The 12338-nt window shown below is 37.4% G+C and overlaps 6 protein-coding genes across 6 annotated transcripts; all 6 read left to right on the forward strand.

Moving 5' to 3' along the window:
* Window positions 1–108: 108 nt before the first annotated feature.
* On the forward strand, window positions 109–2052 carry TM35_000082130 (200 kDa antigen p200; the record flags this gene model as incomplete). The annotated part of the gene is made up of 1 exon (XM_029024078.1): window positions 109–2052. The coding sequence occupies one exon, from the start codon at window positions 109–111 to the stop codon at window positions 2050–2052; it is 1944 nt and encodes a 647-aa protein (XP_028884481.1).
* Window positions 2053–2443: 391 nt separating this feature from the next.
* TM35_000082140 (uncharacterized protein) lies at window positions 2444–3397 on the forward strand (the record flags this gene model as incomplete). Its single annotated transcript, XM_029024079.1, has 1 exon — window positions 2444–3397. One exon carries the CDS (start codon window positions 2444–2446, stop codon window positions 3395–3397), a length of 954 nt encoding a protein of 317 aa, XP_028884482.1.
* A 267-nt stretch (window positions 3398–3664) lies between these two features.
* On the forward strand, window positions 3665–5059 carry TM35_000082150 (pleiotropic regulator 1; the record flags this gene model as incomplete). The annotated part of the gene is made up of 1 exon (XM_029024080.1): window positions 3665–5059. The coding sequence occupies one exon, from the start codon at window positions 3665–3667 to the stop codon at window positions 5057–5059; it is 1395 nt and encodes a 464-aa protein (XP_028884483.1).
* Window positions 5060–5390: 331 nt separating this feature from the next.
* TM35_000082160 (putative heat shock protein HslVU, ATPase subunit HslU) lies at window positions 5391–6296 on the forward strand (the record flags this gene model as incomplete). The annotated part of the gene is made up of 1 exon (XM_029024081.1): window positions 5391–6296. One exon carries the CDS (start codon window positions 5391–5393, stop codon window positions 6294–6296), a length of 906 nt encoding a protein of 301 aa, XP_028884484.1.
* Window positions 6297–6769: 473 nt separating this feature from the next.
* On the forward strand, window positions 6770–9421 carry TM35_000082170 (uncharacterized protein; the record flags this gene model as incomplete). Its single annotated transcript, XM_029024082.1, has 1 exon — window positions 6770–9421. One exon carries the CDS (start codon window positions 6770–6772, stop codon window positions 9419–9421), a length of 2652 nt encoding a protein of 883 aa, XP_028884485.1.
* Window positions 9422–10234: 813 nt separating this feature from the next.
* TM35_000082180 (uncharacterized protein) lies at window positions 10235–11701 on the forward strand (the record flags this gene model as incomplete). The annotated part of the gene is made up of 1 exon (XM_029024083.1): window positions 10235–11701. The coding sequence occupies one exon, from the start codon at window positions 10235–10237 to the stop codon at window positions 11699–11701; it is 1467 nt and encodes a 488-aa protein (XP_028884486.1).
* Between the last annotated feature and the right edge of the window lie 637 nt (window positions 11702–12338).

Consider the following 12338-nt stretch of genomic DNA (forward strand, 5'->3'; position numbering starts at 1 on the left):
CTTCTTCTTCTTCTTCTTCTTCTTCTTCTTCTTCTTTGCTTATGTGCGTGTGTGTGTGTTACTTTAAACAAATGAATGGGAGACACGCCACCTTGAATTCCATAGATGATGGCATATGGGGTGAATGATACATCGATAACACCCAAGTCGGTTCCGAGAAGTAGTGGCAGTAGTAATATTAACGATGACAACGATAACGATCAGTATAGAGAAAATTTGCCACCACAATCACCAGAAGCGATTGTAGCGCATTATCCTTTGGGATCATGGGAACGTCACCTGATGGAAGAGCGAATCCGCGCTCTCAAACGACATGAGCGGGAACAGCTTTTACGTGCGGAGATGGAAAGAGAGTGTACCTTTCAACCACGAGTGGGAATATCACGTGCCAGTACTAATGGTGTACAGGAATCGCATCCCTCACAAGAGCACCAGCAACAACAACAACAACAACAACGTGTACCAGTATTTGAACGTCTTGCAAATAGCGCAAAGGAGCGTGAAGCTCGTCTGGCGCAATTAGCAGATGAAAAGAGAAGACGTGAAGAGGCGGCTCTTCGGAATGCCTTTCATCCTCATGTAAACACTGTCTCTGAACATCAGTTACCATTTAACGTACAGACATCAAACGTACCTGTGGAAGAGAGGCTTCTTCACTACGGTAGATCTGTACAACAAAGTCGTCAAATTATGCAACAACAACAGCAGCGAAAAGAACTTGAAGAAATACGCCAACAACAAAAACAAGCAGTTTCTAGACGATCACGTAGTTGTGTCTTAAATGAAAAACATTTAGGAGACATTGCAGATCGCTCGAAACAGATTCTTATAGAGCGTGAAACAGAACGAGCACTAGCTCAGCAGGCACTTCTTGGAGAACATACCTTTAAACCAAAGGTATGTATTACATCTGATGCTATTGATCGTTCTCGAAATGCGAAAAAAGATATACGAGATAGAGGTGTGGCTCTCTATGAAGATGGTATGCGACGTCAGCAGGAACGACAAGCTGAAGCAGCACGACGTTTAGGAGAAGAAAGAAGTGGTCTTCACAAGCCTACTACAAACCCACTTACAAATGATTGGATTCAACATGGACAACATCGATCCTTATTTCATAAGGATTTTGTGAAGAGACAAGAAATCTATCAACGTGTTCGGGAGGAACATCAACGAAATCTTGCCTCTGCACTAGAACAGAATGAACGGGCGGCGGTATTACGGGTAGATCAAGATATGATAGAACAACAAGTAGAACGACTTTACTTGAATGCACAAGAAGTACGTAAGGAAGTAAAAAAACGTAGAGAAGATCATATCAAAGCTAAAGAATGTCCTTTTCGTCCACAATTAGCTCCTGGAACGGCTTATGTAATTGCACATACTAACCGTGAAAAGGATGTAGTAAAACGTTTAGCTTCTGTTCCTCGTAATCGCCGAGCTTTTAATCCTTCCATTTTTGACGTGGATGAAGAAGAAAATGAAACTACAGAGAAAAATAGTCATGAACAACGGAGTGCCAAAGTTGTAACACCTAACGAAGCTACGGAATTTTATCAACGACAGAAACAAGCCTTAGAAAAGCGTGAGGCACAACTTCGGCAGCAAAAACAACAACAAGCAATGGAAGAGCTCTGTGTCTGTACATTTCGACCACGAACAAGTACTGATGAGTATCTTCAACGACGCCAAAAACAAACCTCTTCAGAAGGAGAACAACATGTGGAGAAGTACGTATCAGGAGTAACAGCATACCTGCAACGACAAGCAGAGGCAAAACAACGACTGAAGGAAAAAGAAGAGAAGTATAATAACCTTGGACGTGGTTTGCCCTGCAACGGACCAAAACGTACCATTATTACGCCATTTAATTTATCCAGTGGTCGTGGTGCACGAAGTTCATCTCTGAGTCCTAGTCGCGGTGATTCCAAACATAGTGGTATGGAGTATCATGATGTTCCCCGTCAATATGTTGATCCTTGCAGTAAGAACGATCTGTTACTCGCCCTCCGGGGACGGCAGTCGGACAGTACCGTGAAATCTTATGTGTAGTGCACACACACACAAAAAAAAAAAAAAAGAATTTCTTTGGGTTGTGGAAGAGTGGGTGAAGTTACCGATACTCTTGTATTTCCTATATTGCTTTGATGTTTGGTTTTTTTAATTATTATTATTTTCCTTCTGACATAAATTATTGATATATATGTGTATATTCTTTTAATATGTTTTTTTTTTTTTTTTTTGTTTTTCCTCTCTCTTTTCTTTTTGTATAAACATTACATGGATACGTGTTATGAAACGTAGCTAAAACGGCTCTAGGAGGAGACTGCGAAAGTTCCTGACGGAGCACATACTCTTTTGTCTCTTGTGTAAGAGAGAAAGAGAGAGATAGAGACTGAGAGAACTTTTATTCATTTTTTTTTTTACTTTTTTTTTAGCAATAATGGCGACACTCTCACAAGCTCGTGTTGCTGGGTGGGCGTCACGTTGGTTAACAGATGAACTTGTAGCGCTTTCAAGAGCGGGAAATTGGGAAGGTGCCATTTCTACACTGACGCAGCTGCAACAGGCTAACATTGTACAGAGCAATGTATTTCATTACACTACAGTAATTAACGCATGTGGTCGTGCCGGTAAATGGGAAGCGGCAATGTCTGTATTTACACATATGACAAAAAGTGATGTGAAACCTAATGTTTACACCTATACAGCTCTTATAAATGCATGTGCTGCAGCGGAAAAACCAGATGTTGCACTCAGAATGTATGCACATATGAGACTTGCTGAAGTTGCCCCAAATGTTCGTACAATGACAGCATTAGTAAATGCATGTGCACGTGCGAGTCAATGGGAAAGGGCTATAAAAATTTTGCGAGAGTGTGAAGAACTCTGTGTGGCACCAAATGTTTTCACATATACAGCCGCTATGGATGGTTGTCGTCGTGCAGGAGTTTGGGAACCGGCAGTGGAATTACTGAAGGAAATGCGAGATCCAACGAATGTGCGTCCTAATGAAATCACTTATAACACTGTTCTTGGTGCGTGTGTAGCTGGTTCTGCCCGTGAGGCAGCACTAAAAGTTTATGCTGCCATGGTAAGTGATGGATATTTACCAGTCGTGTACACAAAAACACTTCTCATGGAACTTTTTAAAAATAGTGCTCTTGATGGACTTGCAGATGATCTCCAGGTACGCAAGAGTACATGGCAGGAGTCTAATGTACCAGATTCTGATCCAGCCACGGCATTAAGAGCAACTCATGAAGAGGATTTGGAAGAAGTGGAGGCATCTACATCTTCAGTTTCAGATATGGAAAAGGAAGGAGAGCGGCGAAAACATTCACAGAAGGAAGAGGAATCCGAAAAGACAGAGACGAAGGGAAATCAACAGTTGTAACACGAAAGAAAAACTTCATCACCTTTGATATCTACTTTTTTCTTTTCTTTTGTTTCCTCTGTTTTTTTTTTTTTTTTTTTTTTTTTTTTTTTTTTTTTTTTTTTGGTTCTATTTTTATTATTATATATTATTCCCTAATGAATGAGCTTCTATGTATACTGTACCCTTCTTTTTTTTTTGTTCTTTGTTTTTTTTTTATTATTATTATTATATATTATTGAAAAAGAAACAAAAGAAAAGGGGGCCTGGGGCATATTGGAGAATTACATGGAGGACGATATAGGTGCCCTTGTTCAGGAGAATGCGCGTGTTGCGCGTGAGTTGAGTGGAGTGGCACTTCTGCGAGTCCCACAAACAACAGATCCCGGTTGGCGTATGCGAATGGACGCTTTAATTCGCGCAGAATACCCAAATCATGCCCCACCATCGGCCTCCAACAAAGAGGAGGATAAAAAGAGTGGAGAAGAGAATAATGCACTTATGCTTCTCCCATCTGCTAAATCACAAGGTGATGCTTCGACAATAAAACCATCATCGATAACAACAACAACTACTACTACTACTACTACAGGAATGGGAGTAGCAGAGAAACGTCCTAGAACAGAAGATTCCATTATTTCTATTGATCCAAAAGTTTTAAAATCTCGCATGACAGCAGTATCCTCGACCGTTGTGAATGCTGAATCACGCGATGAAACTTATATTCCACCTCCTTCCTGGAAGATGTCAAAGGTATTGGTGGGACACCGTGGATGGGTGTGGAGTGCTGCAGTAGATCCTAGTAATTCTTGGTTTGCAACAGGTGGAGGAGATGCGGTAGTGAAGGTGTGGGACCTTACAACTGGAGCTCTAAAGCTTAATCTTACTGGACATAAGGAAGCTGTACGTGCTATATCGCTTAGTACATTATCACCATATATGTTTACTGGTAGTGATGATCGTTCTCTAAAGTGTTGGGATCTTGAACGTAATGAAATTATACGTGACTTCCATGGTCACAAAGGACCTGTTCACTCCGTAGGTGTTCATCCATCATTAGATATTGTTGTGAGTGGTGGTCGTGATAAAACTGTACGTATATGGGATGTGCGTACTCGCTCTTGTGTACATCTACTTGTGGGACATACAGACAGTGTTATGTCCGTTGCTGTACAGCAAGCAGATCCACAAGTTATTTCAGGTGGAAGTGATGGTATGATTTATCTTTGGGATATTGCCTCTGGTCGTGCTTTTACAAGATTAACTCGTCATAAAAAACCTGTTCGAGACCTTTCTATTTCTCGTCAAGGGACATTAGTCTCTTGTGGAGCTGATAATATTCGTCTTTGGTCTCTTCCAAAGGGAGAATTTCTCTTTAACGCATCCACCAGCAAAAAAGGCAAACATGTGGAAAAGGAAGAAGATGCAGAGAGTTACCGTTGGACTTGTTGTGCCATCAGTCCACGCAATGTATTGGCTGTGGGAAGTCAGGAGGGAAAACTGGCATTTTATGATTGTGGACAAATGAAAAGACCACCGTATCAATTCACCAAGACAAGGTCTATTCCAGGGACACTTCCAGGTGAAGGTGGTATTAATTGCATCGCCTTTGATGCTTCAGGAACACGTTTGATTACTGCAGAAAGTGACAAGAGTGTGAAGATTTGGCGTACGAAGGAGTAAACGCTGAAAAAAAGTTTGTTGAATATACACGTACATAAATATATCTATCTATATATACTATTATTATTGAGGAATGATGTATGAATCTGTTGTTTTTTTTTTTTGTTGTTGTTGTTGTTTGAGCTGTATTTCCTGTATCATATCATTGCTTTTTTTTTTTTCTTTATTTGGTCTCACTAGAATGCCCATTGGGAAGGTGGTTCTTTAGTGGTTCTTGCAGCAAACGAGAGCAAGACAAACATATACATACAAGTACAAAAAGAAAAAGATATATATATATTTATATATAAACTATAATTGATTCCTTAGTAAATATTGTAGTACGACCACAATGAATACACAGAATGAACTTCGTATTCTCGTTGTTGGTGATACAGGTGTTGGGAAAACGTTATTTTTACGGCGCCTACGTCATGCAATGATGCCAGAAAAGGATGATTTTAATTCAACATGGGGACCAACGGTTGGTTATTATGTAGAAGTTATTTTAACAAAGCGTCAACAACGTTTTCAATATTCTTCTCAAAGTTCTAATGAAAATTCATCTGTGGCATTTATTGAATTAGGTGGAAATCGTAATTTTGGTCGAAGTGGACAATTTCCTATTAGTCTCATGTCTTTTGGTGGTGTTATTTTTGTCTATGATCGAAATAATGCTAATAGTGCTATTGGGTTAAGTCAATGGTATGAAGATTTAAAAAATTATGGTATTGTGGGTAATAGTGGTGGGGCAAAAGTGATGCTTCTCGAAACGGTACTTACACCAGAAAATTCCTTTTCTATGGGAAATAATAATTGGCTTCCAGATGAACTTGTCGGATCTTATCTGGAGGAAAAAGCAAAAAAGTCTTCATTTTGTCAAAGGTCAATTGAAAAGATATGGAATTCATCTTTTAGTAGGATAAATATGCTTAAATTGTCTGTCAGTGACTTTCAACAACAACAACAACAGCAACAACAATGTAGTTTGCGTTTGCGTATTTCTATACTTCTTTTCCACTTGATATCAAGATTTGAGGGTTTATTATTATTTATAGTAGCTGTGATTCTTTTTGGTCCCAGTCAACAATCTCTTCCGTTTCACAGGCCATCGGTAACGGAATCTCTAATGACCATCACAGGCGATGTGAACAGCATAGTAACATTAGAGGCATGTCCTTTGTATGATCAACTTCAATTTGAAGCTGCTGCTGTAGAAAGTGTAATGTCTTTTATTGGTTCTCTAAGAAGTACTTGATACATATTGCTGTTTCTTGGTTAAAAAAAGAAAAAAAAAAAGAGAATAACTTGTTTGCTATTTAAATATAAATATATACTGACAGATGATGAAGCAATTTACTATTTTCTCATCTGTATTTGTTTTTTTATATTATTGTTATTATTATGGTTATGTGTATTATATATATATGTGTATACTTATTTATTAAAAATTGTTGTTGTTTTTTTTTTGTTTGTTTGTTTGTTTCGGTTATTCTATATGTATCTGTGAATATATATATCGGTGTATTGTCAAGGTCTCTATATGTTTTGTTTTGGTTTTTTTTTTTTTTCTTTTTCTCTTCTTCTTTATTATTATTATTTCCTTTTCCTCTCTCAGAACCTCTGCCCCCTGGGGAAGGTTCTTTAAAGAATTTCATTGTTGAAGGTTGTGGGCGCGTGTTTGGACAACATTTAAAAAAAAAAAGAAAAGAAAAGAAAAGAAAAAAAAAGATGGCTTCGCACTTGACGAGTTCCTCTAGTCTGCCATCATCACAACTTTCACTTTCATCTATTATGTCGTATTTACAAGATCGTATTCCACTTGCCTTTGTAGCGGCCAATCCTTCTTGTCGTTTAGAGGCGGAACGCAGAGGCTATACAGTTGGGGAGCTCCATGTTATTTACAATGATTCTCTCCTTACTACCAGTGGTGGTTGCCCTTTATTGCCTTTATCTAATAATAATAATAATAATAATACTAATAATAATAGTAATACTACTAATACTAGTATTAATATCTCTACTTTTTCTACTACTTCCCCAATTTCTTCTCCACGTGAGGGACGAAATATGAGGAGAGAGGAACTGGTACTCACTGTGGGTACAACTCCATCTCTTGAATTGACTTTACTTAGTCTATGGTGGATCACACGATACCCATTGGTTTCACTTCTTTTAGAGCATGTAGGTAAGGAGAGTGTACCACTATTACAGCATCTCCGGAAGAATTTAAAGTTAAGAGAAATACAATTACAGAAATCTGCCATTTCATGTACATTGATGCATGTATTATCCATGTCTAGAGGACTTGAAGCCCTCACAGTGCGACAGTGTTTTAGTGAATCTGAAGTTAGTCTTTGTAGTGTGACACCCATTCTCAATACACGTGCCTCAGAGAAACGTGAGGTATCAACATTTTATATATCTGGCATAACCAACCTTGGTGTTTTGAAGAATCTTAGACATCTTCAATTGTTTGAAACTCCATTAAGTGAAGAGATGATGTCTTACTTTTCTGAATGTGTAAATATGGAACGTGTTGTTATTGATTCCTGTCGTGGTCTCACATCATTAGGATGTTTCACTTCACTTCAACGACTCTCCGAATTGTGTTTATTAAATTCTACAATAACAGATGAAGGTATTGATCCTCTTTGTCAATTAAAGTCATTAAGACATTTACAACTTGAGAATTGTATGAAACTTCGAAGTTTAAACTCTTTAGGATCTTTAATAAACCTTCAGGTACTTTGTGTATCTCGAAATAGAATTTCTGATGATGGTATCTATGGTTTAAGAAATCTTATTAACTTGGAAGAACTTCGTCTCTTGGGGTTTAATCGTCTTTCCAGTGTAGAATCTCTTTCAAGTCTTCATAAACTGTTAAAGTTAGATCTTACAGAAAATTGGGTAACAGATGAAGGTTGTGCATCCTTAGCCCAATGTCGAAAACTTCAATATTTAAAATTCTCCTGTTGTCGTTGTATATCGGATGTTCAGTGGATATCTGCACTTACTTCCTTACGAAAACTAGATCTTTCCAGAACACATGTACGTAGTCCTTGGCTACGGGCCTTACGAACATGTGAAAGACTAGAAGAGTTAAATCTTGCTTATTGTAATGGTGTAGAGGATACTTCGTTTTCAGGTGGATTAATTTCACTTCAGCGTTTAGATCTTAGTGATACCTGTGTAAAAGATGCTGGAATACAATCTCTTCGAGAATGTATAAGGCTAAAATACCTTTCTTTACGAGATTGTCGTTTTATAAGTGATTTAGGATTTTTACAAACACTAAAAAATTTACTTGGTTTAAATATTGAAGGTACAGCCATAGTGGATGACAGTCTTATCCCTATTATTTATTGTACACAATTGGAGTTTTTATCTCTTCGTCACTGTAGATTTATTACAGATGTACGTTGTATGTCTACATTAAAAAAACTTAAAATATTGGATCTCTGTGGAACATATGTGACAGATGAAGGTATTTCAGATATCTCTCAATGTGTTTCATTAGAACATATTGATATTAGTGCATGTTGTCTTTTAACTAATCTTCATTTTCTTCAACCTTTAACATTACTAAAACGTGTTATTGGGTATCAAATGAATGTTATTGATGTGAGTGGATTAAAAGAAAGTCATGTACTACGAGAGTTATTTCTTCTAGAATGTAAACGTTTAGAGTCTTTGGAGTATTTAAAACTCCCACGACTTCAAGAGTTATCATTAAAGAAGAGTAATATGACTGATTTAAGTATTCATAGTATATTAACACAATGTCATTCTCTACAACGTCTTGATTTACAGCATTGTACATTCATTACAGATTTATCCAGTGTGGCTCAACTGTCAACACTTACAGAATTGTTAATACGAAATATTGGAATAACAGATAGTTCTGTAGATTACATTGCCTCTTGTTTAACGTTAGAGAAACTTCATATGGCAGAATGTACTGGGATTACAAATGTGAATGCTCTTCAATCACTATATCGATTAGAAGATCTTGATCTTTCCAAAACAAGTGTTACTACGGAAGGTATAATGGGTCTTTCCTATTGTTATGCTTTAAAGAAATTAAATCTTAATGAGTGCCGATATGTAAATAGTGTAAATGGTCTGGGATCATTACATGTGTTAAGAGAACTTCATTTGGGACGAACAAGTATTTCAGATAATGGTATAGTTGGTTTGTGTAATTGTATTCAGTTAGAGATACTTACATTAACGAAATGCAGTCAAATCACTAACGTGGATAAACTTCAGAATTCTCTTCCTAGTCTTGTCACATTTGATGTATATGGGACTTCCGTTGAAAACTCTCGCCGGTGTTTCAGAGGTGGTTACAACAATCAACACGCATGTGCTGTTCTTTGAGAGTGGATAACAGTAATAATATTATTATTATAGTACTGCTGGAAACTCATTATACGTTTATTTATATATTGTAATGTCCATCTACTTTTTTTTATTAATGGAAATGTGGATAGAAGGGAGGAGAAAAAAGAAAAAGAAGAACGATGTGATTATTCTGTTTTCCTCTTATTTTAAGGTGAGAAAGAAGAAATAATGCATCCCAGAAACATACGCACACAACATGGGGTGAATATGTGTAGAGCGCAATACGAGGATGTTCAGAGGAAAAAGTATGGGAAAGGATAATAATAAACAAAGAAACAAACAAGAAAGAAAAGAAGAAATGTCCTCTTCATCTTTCTTGCCAGTTGTTGATGATGTATTTTTTTTCTCTCCAATGGTTCGACACAGCGAATGAAATGAAAGTGTACGTATTTTGGCAACTAATTAATATTTTCAGTTTTCCTTTTTTTTTCTGTGTGTGAATACCTGTGTGTTCGCCTAAATAACTAGGACGAAAAACAATAATCCAGCAATTTCCTTTAGTTTTATTATTTTATTTCTTTTTTATTTTATTTGGGTTTGGATTCCTCTTCACTGTTTTGCCTTTCACCATCGTCTATTTAAGATTAATTGATCGTGTCATTGTTATCATCTTTATTTTGTCTACAATCAGTATCCACGAGATACGAATGTTGATACTATCAATATTATTATTATTATTAATCATAATAATAATAATAATGTCTCTCTTTTTATTTATTCTTCTTCATACTCAATTTTTTTTTCTTTTTTTTTTATTATTATTATCTTATTTACGAGTAAGAAATAGATATGAGCGTCGTTGTGCAGCTCGTCGTTGCGTTGACGGGACTTCGCTTCTTCTTTGAGGTGCGACATCAGAAGTCCCCCTCTCTTTTGGCGAGTTCCTCTGTTTCGTTGTTGTCACAAACGAATATCACCACATCGACGAATGTTTTTGTTTCAGACATTATGGCGTATATCCACAATTTCCGGTTTTCACCAGTGGGAAACAGTAATAGTGTTAGTGTTGGAAGTATAGATGGAAATAAGAAGAGTTATGTTGAGTTATTTGACTACAACTCTCTTCAACCTCTTTATCCTAATGATATAGTGGAAGATAGACAGAAGTTGTTGCTCTTTGCCCCACCCGCTTTCTCTGAATTGATAAGCGAACAGTTAAGTCATCGCTGTCGTCCAGCTGAAGGGGAAAGTCAAGGCACGAGTATTGAAGATGAAGAACGTTGGCAGAATCTCCGACAGGCCATATCAGCACTTCAAGTGCCTCTCACACTTCATCAGCAAATAATGGAGAGAGAGATGGAGGCATGTGCGGAACTGCTTACAAATACAGAAGAACAATTTGTTCTCTCAAAAGAAAACATTCATGCTGCCCTTGAAAGGGCAGAAAGTATTAAACTCTTTTACCGTCCAGATACGCATGCAACTGAGCTTATAGATAGAAGACATCTTCATATCGCACTTCAACAAGGTGAGGTAAAATTAAAAGAAGCTGCCAAATCCCTTGAGAGTGCACGGGCCATGGCTCCAACAGTTGTTGAGGCTATCAAGGCTGAGATACAAGTCGTTTCAGATCTTGAAAAGATGCCAGCATGGCAGAGTTACACTACCGCAGCAGCGGATAAAAATGATGAATCATCCATTATTCAGTTAATGCAAGAAGTAGTGCGTAAAGTTCAAGTGGTGCGAACTATTATAAGTGATATTGCATTAATTACGAAACGACAACAAAAGTGTCGTCATTACTGTGCTGCTATTGTAGATCATGTTATTCAACATCATAAACGATTGGTTCTTCTCCCAGAAGGACTAGAAGCAGCACGAGAAGTTTTACATCGTCGTATTATTTTACGACGTGCCGCTCGTCGTTTATTGGTCCCACTTGAAGCGGAACACCGTGCAACAGAGATGTGCATTCATCAATTTGCAGAAAAATGGGGACAGTGGTTGCCTGAATCACTCTTTAAAGCTGTCGCCTCACCACTCCCACCACTCTATCCACAAGATGATACCATTGCACAGGAGATGGATAGTTTATTTGTGGACTTGCAGGAAGATGCAACGGAGGAATTGCTCGCCGCTATTGGCACTGTATCATCATCATCAGATAATATGGAGCAATACATGCTTCAACAGAGATTGGCGGAAGTGGAGAGAGAATTGCAGAGGTGTAAGGCATTACTGGAAGTGGCTGCGGTGGAGAAGGCAGAACTTATGTGTGCGTTAAATCAAAATAATACCACGTCGTCATCTGCGTAATAAGAATGTTAGTAGGGGAAGGGTACGGCCACAAAACAGATCAGTGGGGGTGTTGGGGGGAGTGAGGGAGGGATAAAAGGAGATAGTGTAGAGGGAAAAGTGAAGAAAGCAAATTTTTTTTTGTTTTTTTTTGTTTTGTTTTGTTTTTCATTTGAAACGTTTCCAATGGTAATTGCAAAACTTGTTGAAAGTGATCTTTTTTCTCTGTGTGTTGTCTTCCCCCCTCTTCTTGTTTGTTTCTTCTTATTTAGTAGGAGTGGTGATTGGTCAATGCTGTTTATTATTATTATTATTATTATTATTATTATTATTATTTGACTTGATTATCTGCTTGATAATAGCGAAAAATGAAGAAGGAAAAAAAAAAAGATTTTTATACTGTCTTTATGATTGTTTCATTCTTTGTGTCGGTGGGGTTGCTCAAACAGATTGGTGATAAAAAAAAATAGGGGTGTGTAAATGATGAAAGATTTCGTGTTTTTTTTTTGTTTTTTTTTGGAGTGTGGGGATTTATAGAGAGAGTGATCTCCCTCTTCGGAAGTAGTATTTATTGTTTTTCTTTATTTTATATTGTATGAAAGGTGAGAAGGGTGAACGATATGTGCCGAACTCCCAAACAATACTCTTCTTTTTCTAC

Source organism: Trypanosoma theileri, assembly GCF_002087225.1.
Source record: "Trypanosoma theileri isolate Edinburgh chromosome Unknown TM35_Tth_8_V1, whole genome shotgun sequence".
Taxonomy (NCBI): Eukaryota; Euglenozoa; class Kinetoplastea; order Trypanosomatida; family Trypanosomatidae; genus Trypanosoma; species Trypanosoma theileri.